At 40.3% G+C, this 19,138-nt stretch overlaps 1 protein-coding gene across 12 annotated transcripts in view; it reads right to left on the bottom strand.

Annotated features, from left to right (window-relative positions):
• The window catches only part of GRIP1 (glutamate receptor interacting protein 1), a 522,445-nt gene that overhangs the window by 81,214 nt on the left and 422,093 nt on the right, over window positions 1–19,138 (bottom strand). For all 12 annotated transcript variants that reach the window (XM_044280469.1, XM_044280476.1, XM_044280465.1 and 9 more), the window contains 3 exons: window positions 8,947–9,030; window positions 3,301–3,376; window positions 1,359–1,504 (listed from right to left, as the gene is read on the bottom strand). In XM_044280469.1, the coding sequence (XP_044136404.1) occupies window positions 1,359–1,504; window positions 3,301–3,376; window positions 8,947–9,030 (306 nt within the window). The remainder of the gene's footprint in view (window positions 1–1,358; window positions 1,505–3,300; window positions 3,377–8,946; window positions 9,031–19,138) is intronic.

Below are 19,138 nucleotides of genomic sequence, written 5' to 3'. Positions count from 1 at the left end.
TTGGTGTGAATACTGCAGTAGTTATTCTTGTATTCACCGGGTTTCCCGGTATTAGAACATCCGCCCTTTAAAGGAGAGTCGCTCTCTCTTTAAAGGGCGGATGTTCCAACACCGGGAAACCCTGTGAATACAAGAATAACTACTGCAGTATTCACACCAACAAGTATCTGGCATTGTTTTAATTTTTAGTGCTTGGTCTATATGACCTTATATTCCAGGACCTACTGAACAGACTCTTTAAATACCTTGAACACCAGATATAGCTTCATTTTATTTTTATTGCATTTTATATACTTTTTATATATACATTTTTGTATATAATAATGTAAACCAAATATTCAACAAAAAACATTAAATACTTTTAATTAAACCAAATGTGAGTGTGCCATCACAATTCTCTTTTCCATTATAGTAAATCGAGTGCGTTGTGAAAGGCTCCGCCGCATCCCACTAAACGCCGCCCACCCTTGTCTTACCACTTCAGAAAAGTGTCGAGAAGCGACTTTTTTTTTTAATGCCACAATAGTGGTGTAAAATTTTAATGAATTTAATGTACCTTCAAGCCATCCCATCTCTGCATAGAAATGACATACTCTAAAATATTTCATATTTTTAATGTTCATTAAAGGATATTTTATATTTTCTTCTGTAAAGTCTCCATTAAGGTCTCTGGCTAAGAAATGATAACTCTGTGATCTGTCATATTATAGGTACTTTTATAGGACTGTCACATTGTTTCCCTCACATAGATTGGGGGTAAGTAGATCTGATGAAACAGTGAAAGAGCAGCCTGGCATTGAGTGATTTGAATTTGACATATTGGTCTGCACTGGAAAACAGCATAAAAGTGGTTGTCCAACCTTTTTTAAGTGATGGCATATCCTCAGGCCATCACTAGTTGATTGCTGGGGGTCTGGCACCCCACACCCCCGCTGTTTAGCTGATAAGTCACAGGGAGCAGTGCTGTATGACGAGCGCTATCTTCTACAATGTTGACAGTGCAATATATTTCAAGCTCCGACCTCCGGCGGTGGAGCTACACAGAACAGCTGATCGGTGGGTGTGCAGAGTACTGGACTCTTGCTGATCAGCTAGTAATGGTCTATCATGAGGACAGGCCATCACTTCGAAAATGGCTGGACAACCTCTTTAAAGGGGTTCTCTAGAATTAGAGCAGTGCCACTCCTATCTGTGGGCTATCTGTGGAATTGCTGCTCTCTTCCATTGACTTCAATAGAGATGAGCTGCAATACCAAACATAACCCCCTCATTGTGCAATCACTCTGTACTTATACAGATATCATTCTGCATGCAGAGTTTAAAAATCAGTAAGTAGCAATAGTAGGACTTAGGCGTACCCATGACGGAGACATCAAATTCGAGAAGTAAGGTTGCTTCTTGGCCGCACTGCTTAAGAATACTCATGGCTTCGGCGTGTGTTGCTCCATGGAGGCGAATTCCATCCACGCTCAGCAATCTGTCCCCTGGCTTGATTGTGCCTTCTCTAGAAGAGGATGAAAAAAGCAACCCTTATTAATTTGATGTAATGTGGTTTAGAAATAATTGCCACTCATACAAAATGATTCATTTACAATGTCCATGACATCAATCCTACTTGTCCATACCCTTAACATTTACCTTGACAGTTATCAAGCTCTAGGTCACGGCGGAGAATCACTAATGGAAAATCCGCTGCTTATTACTAACTAATGAAGAGCAAGTGAACCATTGCCGGGCTAAGCTTTTAGACAGTAAACTTCAGTAAAAGGTTAACTCCAGAATCCAGACTGGACCCTTGGCACTGCGGTATGTCACTGCACTATAGTTATGAAATGCAGAGTAATACCTATAACACAAAATGTCTTCACATAAGCAAAGCTCTACCAGTGACAAATATGCTGTGTGACAAGTCACTAGATATTTGTGTTAAACAGGTCAAATACATCCAAGGATGCCAACTTCAAGAGCTTTGTTAGGCTGAGGTTTACATCATGTTTTTGTCATACGTCCAACACACAAAAAAAACGGATACATTAACGGATGCCTCAGACAAATCCCATACTGGGACATCTGTCACCATAGAGTTGCATTGTAAATAAAAAAGTATATGTTAACAGATGCCTCGGACAAAGGCCATACTGTAGCATTTGACACCATAGAGTTCCACTGCAAAAAACAAAAAAACAAAGAGTATACATGATTGTATACTTTTTTTTCAGCACTCTGCACGATGAGAAAGCATAGTGTACCACAATTTTCCATCCTGCAAAGTCCATTGTAAAAAAAAAGTATACGTTAACGTATATATATATTATTATTTTTTACAATGGAACAGTATGGCATCTGTTTGAGGCATCTGTTAATATTATACTTTTTTTTTACGTACGTTAAACTAATGACGAAAATGTGATGTGAACCCACAGGGTAGTATGATTGACAGATGTCCCCCTATAGTTTTATCATTTATAACTGATGCTTTTCTCCATTTGCACTTGTTACGGAAGACTTGGATATTAGATCATGAAGTGATAAGTTCAGAAAACACTTGGTACACACAGTACTGTTAATAAATAAAAGCGCTATACAGTATGTGGTTATACCACATTGATACAATAAGATCACATGATGACCTGATTATCAGTATCTGATCGGTGGGGGTCTGGCACCAAGGACCCCTGCCGATCAGCTGTTTGAGAAGGTACCATCGCTCGCATTAGCGCCACAGCCTTCTCTCTGCCTACCATGCACAGTGCCGTCCACAGTGCCGGTGCCTTCTCAAAAAGCTGATCAACTGAGGTCCCAGATCTCAGACCCCCACCGATCAAAAACTGATCACCTATCCTGAGGACAGACCGTCAGTAAAAAGATCTCGGAAAAACTCTTTAAGAGCACTGGATATGCTGAAAAACACACCAAGAAAGTATCATACATTGCTAGGGAGAGAGCAGGCAACAGGCATGCAGTTTGTCACATTGGATTTGACAGAAAGTTTCAATTTCTTTTTTTATTTAATCAGCCTGGTTGTCTGAGAATTTTTGAATAATGTTAAGTATTGTCACCATATGTCACTGCGTCTCGGATTGCTTTGACATTGTAAAATCCGGTGGTAATAGCTGATAAGGAATGTACAAGAGAGCAATAAGCATCCCCTGCAGATCTTTTTGTCTAGGCTTCTTTTAATACATAGTAAGGACTTTTACATTCATTATATTTGCTTAGAGCATTTGATGCATAGCTTATCTGCTTGTGTGCCAGAGCAACCCAGATCCATGTGTATTGCCATAGAAAGATGTATTGTACCTGTCAGCTGGTCCTCCAGGTCTAACGCAAGTTATTACAATAGGACGAGATTTATTTCTGTCCTCATGTGCTCCTCCTGGAAACAAGGAAACAGAATACACTTATTGCTCAAAGCACATACACATCCCGCTCCCTGCATAGCTTGAAGAAAATTAGTCTCTACACAAAGATCATACTCGGGCTTCCAAATCTAAAACATGAAAGATTACGGTTTAGATGTCTTCTGCCAAAAAATAAAAAATAAAACATTCTATAAAAGGTCACTAGAAAGAAATGAGAAAAATGTCCATAAAGGCTGATAGAAGGTACAGAGTACAATAACATATAAGATGCACTTTCTATCATAAAAGAAGATCAGAAGAAAATGACACTAAATTCAGCTGTGATGAAGGTTTAGAGAATACAATGTAATGACTATTTGGGTTGTGATGTCAGTAATTTGCTTATTCCAGATTACTCATTCAACATCTGGCATTACACACAGCACTTGTTGGCTTAAAGAGGTTTTCCAAAAAATAAAAATAAAATAAAAATAATAATAACAATAATAATAATTATATATACACACACACACACACACACACACACATATGAGAGAGGCCACAAAAGGTTTAAAAAAAAAAATCCATACTTACCCACACCAGTCCCCCCCAACGATGCCATTCACAACCAGCTCCAGTCTCCGCTGCTCTCCCTTTTCTGTCCTGGCTCAGGTAATCACTGGAAAGCCAGAAAAGTCTCGCTCAGGTAATCACTAACCGTAACAGTGACCTGTTTCATCCAGTGATTGGCTGAGTGTTTTTTTCCTGGTGTATCTAGCATTTGAAGCTTTGACCAGGAAGTGAAGAGCAGCAGGCACCAGTGCTGGGACCAGCAGCAGCAGAGGATTGGTATAGGTTTTTTTGGTTTTAGTTTTTTTAAGCATTTCCCCAGCAAACTCCTTTAACACTCTGCAGATAACAATTTTTCAGTACATAAAATATTCATAAGAGACTTAAAGGGATTCTGTCACCAGGTTTCACCCCCTACAGATAAAAATATAGTTATGTTCAGGGAGCTTTAACCATTCCTAATCTGGTCTTATAAATGTAATCTGTAGGCTCATTTTGCTAAAAATACACTATTGCTAACCTGTCATTCATGAAAATAAGGTGCCTAAGGGGATGTAAATGGATCCAAGCTTGCGCCCGCACCCGCCGCCGTTCGTGCCCAGCTCCGCCTTTCCCGACCTCAGTGCCGCCTCATAATCTTCTGTGACGCCTGCCGCTCTCCCTCCCTCCCCCTCCTCCTGCTGTAAGATCGCTGTGACGCCTCCCCCCTCCTCCTGCTGTAACATCGCTGTGACGCCTCACGCTCTCCCTCCCTCCCCCCTCCTCCTGCTGTAACATTGCGATGTTACAGCAGGAGGAGGGGGAGGGAGAGCGGGAGGCGTCACAGCGATGTTACAGCAGGAGGAGGGGGGAGGGAGGGAGAGCGGGAGGCGTCACAGCGATGTTACAGCAGGAGGAGGGGGGAGGCGTCACAGCGATCTTACAGCAGGAGGAGGCGTTACAGCAGGAGGAGGGGGGAGGCGTCACAGCGATCTTACAGCAGGAGGAGGGGGGAGGGAGGGAGAGCGGAAAGCGTCACAGAAGATTATGAGGCGGCGCTGAGGTCGGGAAAGGCGGAGCTCGGCACGAACGGCGGCGGGTGCGGGCGGCAGCTTGGATCCATTTACATCCCCTTGGGCACCTTATTTTTATGAATGACAGGTTAGTAATAGCGTATTTTTAGCAAAATGAGCCTACAGATTACATTTATAAGATCACATTAGGAATGGTTAAAGCTCCCTGAACATAACCATATTTTTATCTGGAGGGGGTGAAACCTGGTGACAGAATCCCTTTAAGCCTCAAGAATATTAGTTATGTCTTGTCAATATTAGTCATAAAGTAGTTTACCGAAAACAGTAGCTTATGCCTCATCCACACAGTCAGTGTTCGGTCAGTGATTTCCACCAGTGATTTGGAGCCTAAACCAGGTGCGGCTCTAAACACAAAACAGGTGCAGATCTTTCCCTTAGACCAAGGGGAATTTAAAGTGGCCCTGGAAAAAGAACCTTAAAGTGGCCACATGTTAAAGGGGGGTCCAAATTGACAGAAGGCAGCGCAACACAAGTAGGCTGGATCAGCAATAACACAGCACAAAATACCATTCCACCAGAACCATATACCAGAGAGCAGCACAATATACTGCCCCAAAAGCTGTCCCTCTATGCTGGCCATGAATAGCGCCATTTTCTGTCCTGCAGGCCACAGTAGTTGAATTCAGGTGGTTATGTGCGATTGTTGGCCGGGTACCCGAGTACCTGATTCTCACAGCATTAATTACCACTGATAGCTCATTATGTACCCAGCCAGCGGCAGAGAGGAAGGCTTGGGTGGCCCCTGGGCATCGGCCCACCGGTAAACTTCCCTGTAAGGTCTATGGCCACTCCGGCCCTGTTTATACCTTATCTCTGTGGAGGCTCCAATCACTGATGGAAATCACATACATGTGAATAAGGCATCCTACTGGATAGATAGACTAATGCATAATGTTGGATTCAATTACATAATAGGCAGCATAATATTGGATTCAATTACATAATAGGCAGCTGTATTTTTGTCTAGTCAAGGTTTCCTGCAGATATCTAGGTAACTTCACTGTGCTTAGGAAATTCAGTGTAATGAGAGTTGGTTATATATAGGTGTATCCTCCCTTAACCTCTCTCTTGGCTCAAGATTTGTATCCAGAGACGAAAGGCAAAGGATGACAAAGGCTCTCATGTTAAAAAAATACACCTGTGACCAATGCCATCTGTAACATTCGTCACCCATAGACACTCAGATTTAAAAAGGTATACATTTAACATATATGTCTTTTTACTGGATGGTGTGTATGAATTTGTGTCCACTGGGCCCTCCAATATGCTAAATAATTTCAAATTTGTGGCTTACAATAGTGCCAGTTGTTGAAGTGCAACCATTAAGCGTATTGTGCCATTTGAAGTTACTGCAAGCAGTTAAGCATGCTGTGCCTCTGTGTGAAAAAATAATAGTTATCTTCTGGTTCAACCCCCCTTGACTTTTTTGGGTATTTTGTTACATTACAGTCTTAAGTTCAATGTTTTGTTAATCTGAATTTTATGTGATGGATCAGGACACAATAGTCTAAGTTAGTGAAGTGAAATGAAAAAAATATATAAATAAAACTATTGTTTAGAAATAGAAAACAGAAAATTGGCATGTACGTATGTATTCACCCCCTTTGTTAGGAAACCTATAAAAAGCTCTGGTGCAACAACTACCTTCAGAAGTCACATAATTAGTGAACTGATGTCCACCTGTGTGCAATCTAAGTGTCACATGATCTGTTATTACATATACACACCTTTTTTGAAAGGCCCCAGAGGCGGCAACACCTAAGCAAGAGGCATCACTAACCAAACACTACCATGAAGACCAAGGAACTCTCCAAACAAGTAAGGGACAATGTTGTTGAGAAGTACAAATTAGGGTTAGGTTATAAAAAAAATATTCAAAACTTTGATGATCCCCAGGAGAACCATCAAATCTATCATAACCAAATGGAAATAACATGGCACAACAGCAAACCTGCCAAGAGACGGCCACCCACCAAGACTCACGGACAGGGCAAGGAGGGAATTAATCAGAGAGGCAGCACAGAGACATAAGGTAACCCTGGAGGAGCTGCAGAGTTTCACAGTAGAGACTGGAGTATCTGTACATAGGACGACAATAAGCCGTACGCTCCATAGAGTTGGGCTTTATGGCAGAGTGGTCAGAAGAAAGCCATTACTTTCAGCTAAAAACACAAAGGCACGTTGTGAGTTTGTGAAAAAGCATGTGGGAGACTCCGAAAATGTATGGAGGAAGGTGCTCTGGTCTGATGAGACTAAAATGTAACTTTTCAGCCAAAGAAAACGCTATGTCTGGAGAAAACCCAACACATCACATCACCCAAAGAACACCATCCCCACAGTGAAACATGGTGGTGGCAGCATCATGCTGTAGGGAAGTTTTTCAGCAGCCGGGACTGGGAAACTGGTCAGAGTTGAGGGAAGGATGGATGATGCTAAATACAGGTATATTCTTGAACAAAACCTGTACCACTCTGTGCGTGATTTGAGGCTAGGACGGAGGTTCACCCTCCAGCAGGACAATGACCCCAAACACACTGCTAAAGCTACACTTGAGTGGTTTAAGGGGAAACCTGTAAATGTGTTGGAATGGCCTAGTCAAAGCCCAGATCTCAGTCCAATAGAAAATCTGTGGTCAGATTTTAAGATTGCTGTTCACAAGCGCAAACCATCCAACTTGAAGGAGCTGGAGCAGTTTTGCAAAAATCCCAGTGGTAAGATGTGGCAAGCTCATAGAGACTTATCCAAAGCGACTTGGAGCTGTGATTGCTGCAAAAGGTGGCTCCACAAAGTATTGACTTTAGGGGGGTGAATAGTTGTGCACATATACTTTTTCTGGTATTTTGTCCTATTTGTTGTTTGCTTCACAATAAAAAAAAAAAATAAAAAATCTTCAAAGTTGTGGGTATGTTCTGTAAATTAAATGATGCAAATCCTCAAACAATCCATGTTAATTCCAGGTTGTGAGGCACCAAAATACGAAAAAAGTCAAGTGGGGTGAATACTTTTGCAAAGTACTGTAAATCAAAATTAATGTAGAAAGAAAGAAGTGTTGTCATAGGTAGGGATGAGCGAACTGTTTTAAAGTTTAGTTTACAAGGTTCAGATTATCTAAGATTCCGAAGTTATGGAATCCATAATGGAATTCATAGATAACCTGAACCTTGTTCGCTCAACACCAGAAGTTCGCTCAACGCTAGTCATAGGCACAGTTGACAATGGTCATGCAGTTGCTCAGCATCTGGAGCATGGTACAGAAGTAACACAACACACACTGTTTGCACATTCTATACGGTTTTTCAAAGGAACATTGTTGGTGCGCCCTTTTAACACTGCATTGTTTTGCAGGCGGTTCCGGATGAGCTCATTTGTACACATGTTGCCTACATTTTCACGCTTCTGGAAATTGCTAACAGGTAGCTAAAGTGTTTTCAAATGCTGTGCAAAATTAGTTTCTTATCATTTAATGAAAATCTAAGGATATTTCTACCAGGTAGTAAATTAACTAAAAAAATATATTGTTCTAAGTCTTCAGCAAAGAATAGCGTGGATATGGATTTAGCACTCTAGCGAGTGATGAAAGGCTGCAAAACAGACCATAGAAAACAAGCTTAGAGGATTCAAAGGATATGCAGCTTTCATCATGTGTAGCAAAATAATACAGGAAAATGTAATTTACCATCACGTTAGAGACCTTTGGAAAGGCTAGTGGGGATATGCAGGGAAGAAAAAAATGACAAACGCATGTAATACATTTCCTCCAGGCCCCCCCACTCTTGATGTGCACAGCGGCGGTTAACCACAGAGTGGGCATACTGTAGGTATGGGATAAATAGCAGAAATACGACTTCTACCCTGATATCACCACTTCTTTAAAATGTTGTTTTTTTTAATTGAAAAAACAAAGAAATAATTTACCTTTTCATAGGGATCAATATGAAATTGATTTCCAGAATGTAACTTACCTCGTATTACAAATCCAAATGTGTTACCTTCTTTGTGAAGAGTCACCTCTACCGTTCGAAAAATCACCCCTGATCCTTGTATTGCTGAGGGGGAAACAGAACAAGACACAAGGCTTTATATTATGCCACAAATAGAGTGGACTTATATATATATATAATACCAGCTGGCTCCCAGTATTATAGACATTTAGAAAAAAAAAGAAATATAATCAGAATTGAATGTGCCACTGCCAGAGCAATATGAATGTAATATATACAGTTTACACATACATACTGCCCTAGCATTTATTTCCTGTTTATTATATAATGCCAACATATTCTAACAGTGCTGTACAGAGATGTGGATTAACATCAGTTCAATTATCCCTATGTCAGCCATAAGCATACTATGATCAATTTCATAAGAAGCCAATTAACCTACTGCACCTTGTGTGGGAGAACAATGGAGACCAAGACACCGTGAAAACACAGGAAGAACATACACATTCCTTACAAATGTTTCTATCTGTCTGTATCCAACACTTATCTGCTTGTCTGTCTATCCATCTAATATCTATTTATCTTATCCATTTAATATCTCACATATATCTATTGATCTATGTATCTATCTAATATCTATCTCATATCTATCTGATATATATCTATCCATCTAATATCCTATCTATCTATCTAATATCTATCTAATATCTATCATATATATCTCTATTTATTTATCTATGTATCTATCTAATATCTATTTATCTTATCTATTTAATATCTCATATATCTATTGATCTATGTATCTATCTAATATCTATTTCATATCTATCTGATATATATCTATCCATCTAATATCTATATGATATATATCTATCCATCTAATATCCTATCTATCAATCTAATATCCTATCTATCCATCTAATATCCTATCTATCTATCTATCTATCTATCTATCTATCTATCTATCCCATATCTATCTATCTATCTAGCTATCTAATCCATATCTATCTAATCTATCTATCTATCTATCTATCCCATATCTATCTATCTACCTCTATCTATTTGCATTGCTAAAATACTATAGTAAAAGTAAAAGATAGGATCTTGGAATCTGTCCAACTTAATTTCCAAGTTTTTATTATTTCTCTTAGTATTATTTATAACTTATCTAGAACTAGCCTCTTACACAGCGGTATATAAAAATTCAATGCAGGTAACCTACAAAAATTGTGGAATATTTTCCTGCTGCTAAAATACAACAGTCAATATCACTGGAAAGGTCAAAGCAGTAAAGAATTAAACTCCAAGTATAACAAAGGTCAGCAATAACCGTGAGAAAGAAGTTCTGAGAACACTGGCTCCAACTCAGGGAAATGGACACAACTATGAAGCAGGGAGCTGCAATGTTACCACTCCAAAAGTTAAAATGAAACCTAAAGGGGTATTCCCATCTCAGGCATATTGTCAGTATATGCCATAAATATCTAATAAGCGGTGTTCCATTTCTGTAACAATACAAAATATAGGGTTTCACAGTTTTTTCTCATTTGGTAGCTACAGGAAAAAAAAATATAGTCAAGGTGGCCTTGCATAAGTGATGCTATCTCCTTTGGGGTGTGTCAGAATTGTGGAAACAGTCAAAAACTTTCCATGCCCTATAACAAGGTCAGTAACCTTCAGCTGTTCATGGAACTCCCCTAGAAGTGAATGGAGCATGCTGGGAGTTGTAGTTTGATGGGGTGTTGGAAATGTCTGACTCCCGCCCTATAAACCACAATGGAGTGAGCCTGAACAGAGAATAGCCCCATATATGAGGGTGCCAGAGATGGTTGGGGCAACACAGAATGGTATCACGAGTGGCAAGCTGTTCATCAATGGTGTAAAGTATAAGAGGTTGATGGGTTGTTTTATAGCCAAGTGTGATCTGAATGGAAAAGCAAAAGTCTTGATAAAATGTTAAAATATTAGAGTAGTCTCCTAGGCATTGCTCCCAGTTAGCCAGAATCCCACTGATGAGGGGCAACACCCCGAAACAGCGGTCTGTGGATGGATAACTGTCTTAGGTCTTCCCCTGTCACATCCTTAACGCTGGGTTCACACCTAAGCGTTTCGCAAACGCGCGTTTTTATGCGCGATTTTGTCACGCGTTTTTATGCGCGTTTTTTGTAATAGTAAACGCGCGTTTGACGCGCGTTTGGGTGATTGACAGCAGTGTTGTCCAAAGAGTCTATGGCCCAAACGCGCGTCAAACGCGCCAAAAAAAGCTCCTGTACTTATTTGAGCGTCGGGCGTTTTAGAGCGCGATCGTACGCGCTGTAAAACGCCCAGGTGTGAACCATTCCCATAGGGAATCATTGGTTCTTGCCTGTTGTGCGTTTTACAGCGCGTAGGAACGCGCTGTAAAACGCTCAGGTGTGAACCCAGCGTAAGGCTTGTAAAAAAGCTGGATCTTGACATAGGGGCACCTTATATGGTGGATCTGGTGATCTCTATAAAGGGGACACCCCTTTGCTTGGTTTTCCTTCCCTGGAGGGATATCTGGATTTCACTGTGTTAAAGACCCATAACTGGGGATCCACATTTTTTTTGCATATTTTGCATATGTTTCCAAGGGAGCTTTACACTTTGGATTTCTGGGTTGAGACTTTTTAATGAGGCTCCACTTTGTTTTTTGTAGTTGGTCTCCCTAAGATCAGCTATTGTTTTATTCAAATATTAAAGCCACTGTAGATATCTGGCAGGGTACTTGTGAGTGGATTTGTTTTTGTACTATTATATTTTCTATGGTCGTTGGATAGAGACCAAATCCTGTCACTCAATGAGGGCGTGCAGTTTAGCCAAAGTGGAAAAGTGGTGCAAAGACATAAAAAGAGCAAGTTATTGGATAGGAAATACTGTATAGCTATCACAAAAGACTAACCAAAGCTATTAAAGTAATATCTAAACCAAAGCAATAGAAGCAGGAGTTCATGCAGGACCCAAGCATTCACATGTTGCAGTCAAATCATATTTTGTTGTGATTATTGAGGCAAAATGCAGTGATAGGGAAAAAATTATGACATTTTGCAATATTCGCAAATGGGTAAAAAACATAATTTAATGGCTAATTGTGAATATACCCTTAAAGGGATTCTGTCACCTCCCCTAAGCAAAAAAACGATTTTAAAGCAGCCATGAAGCACAGCTTACCTGGATTAGGCTGTGCTCTTTTATCTTGCAATCCGTCCAGCAGTTACTGCAAAAAACGACTTTTATTCATATGCAAATGTGTCCTGAAGGTGCCCAGAGGGGCGTTTTGTTCCTCTTAGAGAGCCCAGTACCGCCCCTCTTACAGTGCCCAGCCCGCCTTCCTTGCACTGTCTAACCGCCCCCAGCCTGCCACAGCCTCTCCTCCCTCTCGCCGAACGAACTTTCGCACAGGCGCAGTACCCACTGAGGGCTGCGCCTGTGCGATCAGCAGGAGACTGAGGGCAGGAGCTTCATCCTCGTCACTGGGCTCGGCTCTCTAAGAGGAACAAAACGCCCCTCTGGGCACCTTCAGGACACATTTGCATATGAATAAAAGTCGTTTTTTGCAGTAACTGCTGGACGGATTGCAAGATAAAAGAGCACAGCCTAATCCAGGTAAGCTGTGCTTCATGGCTGCTTTAAAATCGTTTTTTGGCTTAGGGGAGGTGACAGAATCCCTTTAAAGGGGTTTTGTACCTTTTTGTTACTGATGATCTATCCTTTAGATAGATCATCTGCATCTGATCAACACCCAGGACCCCAGCCGATCAGCTGTTGGAGAAGACAGCAGCGCTCATAGTAGCGCAGTGACCTTCTCGTTGTTACCCGCAGACCAGTGACCTCACTCCAATGGGGCTGAGTGATGGTAGTCATGACGTCACTGGGCCCATGGGAAACTTCTCAAAACAGCTGATCGGCAGGGGTCCCAGGTGTTGGACCGCTAATGATCAGATACTGATGACCTATCCAGAAGATAGATCAATAGTAATAAAAAGGTACAGAACCCGTTTAATATATTCAAATATTAAAAGCAAGCTATTAATATTATTATTGATATTATTGTAAAATTACTAAAAATAATTACTAGACTGTAACCTAATTTATCTTTACATGTTTCTTCACACATTATACATAGGCAGCCCTAAACACTAGAACTACACAGCAAATAATGGGCTCTTACACTCAAAAAACATATCACCTACTGTATGTTCATATTTTGTGCCACACCGCTCTTCAGTGCATTTGACACTGACATGTCACACCAAACTTTTAGAAAAGACAATGGGGGTCATTTACAAAATGTGTACACCAGTTTTTTGGTATACAAAAGTCACCAATTTTTGCTCGAACAGTAGAAGTGATGGGTCCACCACAGCCCGATACATTTACAATTAATTATGCCAGAAAACTGGCGTAAATTATCACTGACAGCTATGTCAGCATCTAGTTGGCGTTGATTTCAGTTTCTGGCGCACAGACACCACAGATGTGCCTCTTAGCAACTTAGAAGTATCATACTCCGGTAGCCTTTTTACCATCCACCTTCAGCTGACAGTCTAATGAATATGGGGAGCTGTCGATTCTCTCTGACAATACGATGATGGGGGAGAGAAGAATCGGGCAATGTAAATTTTATCCCCGATCCTTTTGTTCTCCCCGGAGATAAGCAGCCTTCAGAATGGTCTGGCAGCAGCTTTCTCCTCTCTCACCATTGAATACACATACACTTTTGGCCAAGCTGAATGTATACAGTGGAGCCGGGAGGGAGACGGAAGAGAGAGCTGTCAATCATTGACCGTTTAACTGACCGCTATTGAATGGGTATGGCTACCCTGTTAGACTGGTGTGTAAAATGCCAGTATAAGTAAACAAGCCCCAATGTACTAAAAGGATAGATGAATTCATTATACTCTTTACACAGACACAAGCTAGCCAGATGTTCACAATAATATTGGACTAGAATAATGCCTAACAAATTGGAGACTAGACAGAAGCCAATGGACCATTACCATAGTGACACTTGATGGTAATACCAATACAGAAGGCTCATTTACAACTATATGGAGAATTACAGCAAAAAGAATGGCTGGCTTTACTTAATTAACAATTCATACAATACATAAAAACCTTTACTAACATTAATACATGAAAATTAATAAATTAATTTAGTAATCCTGGCCCTTTAAATGCGGAGCTCACGCATATATAAAAAAATTTGAAAATATCCCCAAAAAGTGGTTGTTCATATATTAATTAGGGCGTATAGTTGGATGATATTGAATTATTTTTAATTTTGAATTATTCAATCACGTAATGCTCTTGATGAATAATAAGTTAGTAGCACGTCCTTATATTGTATCCACCAACTTGCTTCAATTGTACTACTGATTAGTAGTTAGTATGTCAGTGAAGCACTTAGTTTGACCACACTTTGTCGCACTATGTCCATATACTGGCTTCTTCAACTACACTACCGATTAGTAGTTAGTATATCAGTGGAGCGCTTACTTAGTCCACACTTTGTTACACTGTGTCCGTATGCTTGCTTTAGTTACACTACTAGTTAGTGGTTAGTGTGTCAATGAAGAGCTTCGTTTATCCACATTCTCATGCATCAAAGTCATCGGTATATGTATACTGTATTAGTGTGGCATTTGATTAAGGCAACATTAAGGCTCAATCGATTAACCTTATCTTTCTCCCGGCCTGTTAGCGTGATTGCTCGCTGTGTTGTTCTCTGCTGGGTTAGCGTGGTTCCCAGCAATGCTGTTCTCCATTGAGCCTCTTCTGGTGCATGCGCTATGAATTCACCGGAACGCCAATGATCAGCCGGGGAATATCTTCGCAATATTACTTATAAATCACCATCCACACTGCCCTGGTGGCGGTTTGTACAAGGGCAGTAGTACAATTGAAGTAAGTTGGTGGATACAATATAAGGACGTGCTCCTAACTCATTATTCATTAAGAGCGTTACGTGATTGAATAATTCAAAATTAACAATTTGATGCCATCCAACCATACGCCCTAATAAATATATGAACAACCGCTTTTTTGGATAGTTTCAATTTTTTATATATGCGTGAGCTCCGCATTTAAAGGACCAGGATTACTAAATGAATTCATTAATTTTCATGTATTAATTTTAGTAAATGTTTTTATGTATTGTGAATTATTAATTTTTATGTATTATTAATTTTTAATTAAGTAAAGACACATGCTAATTACTGTGAGCCAGCCATTCTTTTTGTTGTCATTACGGTGCATGTTTGGCTGAAAGGTGGTCAGCAGGCCAGGCTCCAGATTAGCTGGTGAGCGTCCCCCAGTCTGATAGTATTTGATATGGTGAATTAGACAAGTTTCATTCACAATTCTGGTAGTAATTCATCTGTACATTAAAATTCTGTATATATAGTATAGTACCTTATTGTACGGAGGATTGAGTACATTTATCCAGGAAAACTGTATTTTTCTTCTATTTTATCTAAAATGTGAACATTATTTCCATCAATGGAAACATAATTCTAGTGGACCTTTCATTCTTTCCCCCCAAAACCCACACAATTAAAAAAAATATACTTATACTGTATCAGTGAGATATTACAACATTTGGATAATTATGCTTGTTTCATGGTTAAAATACATAAAAGGAACTGTTCAATCCTACTGAAACACTGTACACAGTATATGGTGCCAATACAGCACACACAATACAGCGAAACTTGGAAAACATATGTATTCCTTATTGACCCACTGACTTGTTGACTCATCATGTCTACTCCATCATTCAGGCTGTGTACAGAACAGAATATTAGGCAGAGTACAGAATACATCAGTCATAGGGGGAGATTTATCAAAACTGGTTTATAGGAAAACTGGCTTAGTTTTCCATAGCAGCCAATCAGATTCCACCTTTCATTTATAAGAGCTCCTTTGAAAAATGAAATGTGGAATCTAATTGGTTGCTATCGGAAACTAAGCCAGTTTTCCTATACACCAGTTCTGATAAATCTAGCTCATAGTACTTGGTAAGTACCTGCTTATTCTTACCAGTGTGGTTTATTGAATATAAAACAGTACTATTATACCTTGTATCCGACATGGCATTGATATATGGTAATTGGCATCATACAGGGCTCTAACTAGCTTGGCTGCCTATGGAGCTTGTACAAAATAATTGTTAGCTGAAAGTACAGGACTTCATGCATGACAGTGGAAGAATGAACCATAGTTATACAAAACACTCTAATTATCATAATGCTATCATGACTGAATTTATTAACTAGCCTCAATTTAATTATCATCCAGTAAAGCCTGGAAGTATCATTATTGGACATGCTGGAAAAGGAGTATGAAAACTGCCTGAAATGGGGTCTGTAACAATACAACTAGATCTATGATGACCAGGACCAGTGGCAGGATCTGGCAAAGTACTATATAGCCTTGCATATCCAAAAGTGTACAATTATTTTGACCACCTGAGTTTAGTATCTTAGCATCTTCATGAAGAACATGAAGAAGGTTTGTTAGGGTTGGTTCACAACACGTTTTTCCCATCCATTTAACATATACAAAAAAGCATACATTAAACGGATGCCTCAGACAGATGCCATACAGTGTCATCCGTTCACCATAGAGTTCCATTGTAAACAAACAAACAAAAAAGTATACTTTTTTTTTTACAGGACTCTGCGTGATGTGCAGATTTTTGTAGCCTTTCTTTTCTTTTACATATACGTCAAACGAAGGCATAAAAACGTGATGTGAGCCCACCCTTACTTTTGACATTGAGGTATGATTCATTATAATTTCTAGTAGGACTATGAATAAGACCATTTAGCTATGTTTTATGGTATAATTACAAGGAGTGGGAGATCTACAACAGTCACTCACAGCATTTAAAGGTTTACATATAGGGCCACTTTGGGAACATTTCTAACTTGAAAGTGAAAAGGGCAAGTATAGTTGATGCTGCATCTATATATTCTTCCAAGCTTAGGGCAAGCTCTTTTGCCACCCAAGGAAAACCTCACATGCCCCAATACCATTAACTAGATTATTCCAAAGGAGAGCCAGCCACAATTCCATCAATGTTAAGCTGGCAACACACATTAGATACAGTTCAGCCAAATTACCAAGGGAGCAGCCTGACTGCAGTGCTAGAATATGCCCATACTAATACTACTGCAATAGATTTCTAGATTTATGTGTGGTAAAGGGCTAGATCTAGCTTTGCTAGAAAGAGAAGTTAGTGTACCTAAGGTTGGTGGAAATCCCTGGGAGGAGGTGGGTCCCCCATAATTTTAACTGTGCATTCACGACTGTTAATGGGTAAACATTTTTGTTGGTCTTACCACCCAAATTGTGTGGCTAATTAACATTCTATGTGTAAAAATCTCACCCACATGGTTTTATGGAACTAGACCCTTAGACCAGGGATCAGCAACCTTCAGCATAACAGCTGCTGTGTAACTACAACTCCCAGCATGCATACTTGCTTAGTTGTGCTAGTAACTCCCACAGAAGTGAAAGGAGGGTTCTGGGAGTTGTAGTTTCAGAACAGCTGGAGTGCCGGAGGTTGCTAATCCCTGCCGTAGACAGCTATACTGTTAGATAGCCAGCAGTCTGCAATGATGTGGAAGTGAATAATGGAAGAGAGACACTACTCAGCCCAAAAGGCATAAGGAGAAATGATCAATAGGTCAGAACAAAAAAGTGGGTACAAGCAGGGCATCTAGGGAGCAAATATCTATGGGTAGCTATGTTTCCACACTTCTTCTTTTTTTTTTAAGGGAACCTGTCATGTTGAACATGGTGTTTCAGCTGCAGGCAGCATGTTATAGAACAAGGGGAGCTAAGCAGGTTGATATACAGTACAGACCAAAAGTTTGGACTCACCTTCTCATTCAAAGAGTTTTCTTTATTTTCATGACTATGAAAATTGTAGATTCACACTGAAGGCATCAAAACTATGAATTAACACATGTGGAATTATATACATAACAAAAAAGTGTGAAACAACTGAAAATATGTCATATTCTAGGTTCTTCAAAGTAGCCACCTTTTGCTTTGATTACTGCTTTGCACACTCTTGGCATTCTCTTGATGAGCTTCATGAGGTAGTCACCTGAAATGGTCTTCCAACAGTCTTGAAGGAGTTCCCAGAGATGCTTAGCACTTGTTGGCCCTTTTGCCGTCACTCTGCGGTCCAGCTCACCCCAAACCATCTCGATTGGGTTCAGGTCCGGTGACTGTGGAGGCCAGGTCATCTGGCGCAGCACCCCATCACTCTCCTTCATGGTCAAATAGCCCTTACACAGCCTGGAGGTGTGTTTGGGGTCATTGTCCTGTTGAAAAATAAATGATGGTCCAACTAAACGCAAACCGGATGGAATAGCATGCCGCTGCAAGATGCTGTGGTAGCCATGCTGGTTCAGTATGCCTTCAATTTTGAATAAATCCTCAACAGTGTCACCAGCAAAGCACCCCACACCATCACACCTCCTCCTCCATGCTTCACGGAGGGAACTAGGCATGTAGAGTCCATCCATTCACCTTTTCTGTGTCGCACAAAGACACGGTGGTTGGAACCAAAGATCTCAAATTTGGACTCATCAGACCAAAGCACAGATTTCCACTGGTCTAATGTCCATTCCTTGTGTTCTTTAGCCCAAAAGAGTCTCTTCTGCTTGTTGCCTGTCCTTAGCAGTGGTTTCCTAGCAGATATTCTACCATGAAGACCTGATTTACACAGTCTCCTCTTAACAGTTGTTCTAGAGATGTGTCTGCTGCTAGAACTCTGTGTGGCATTGACCTGGTCTCTAATCTGAGCTGCTGTTAACCTGCGATTTCTGAGGCTGGTGACTCGGATGAACTTATCCTCTGCAGCAGAGGTGACTCTTGGTCTTCCTTTCCTGGGGCGGTCCACATGTGAGCCAGTTTCTTTGTATCGCTTGATGGTTTTTGTGACTGCACTTGGGGACACTTTCAAAGTTTTCCCAATTTTTCGGACTGACTGACCTTCATTTTTTAAAGTAATGATGGCCACTTGTTTTTCTTTACTTAGCTGCTTTTTTCTTGCCATAATACAAATTCTAACAGTCTATTCAGTAGGACTATCAGCTGTGTATCCACCTGACTTCTCCACAACGCAACTGATGGTCCCAACCCCATTTATAAGGCAAGAAATCCCACTTATTAAACC

The sequence above is a fragment of the Bufo gargarizans genome, chromosome 2 (assembly GCF_014858855.1).
Source record: "Bufo gargarizans isolate SCDJY-AF-19 chromosome 2, ASM1485885v1, whole genome shotgun sequence".
Classification (NCBI taxonomy): domain Eukaryota; kingdom Metazoa; phylum Chordata; class Amphibia; order Anura; family Bufonidae; genus Bufo; species Bufo gargarizans.
The sequence above is the reverse complement of the archived record's forward strand: the minus strand, read 5'-3'. Positions and strand labels throughout refer to the sequence as shown.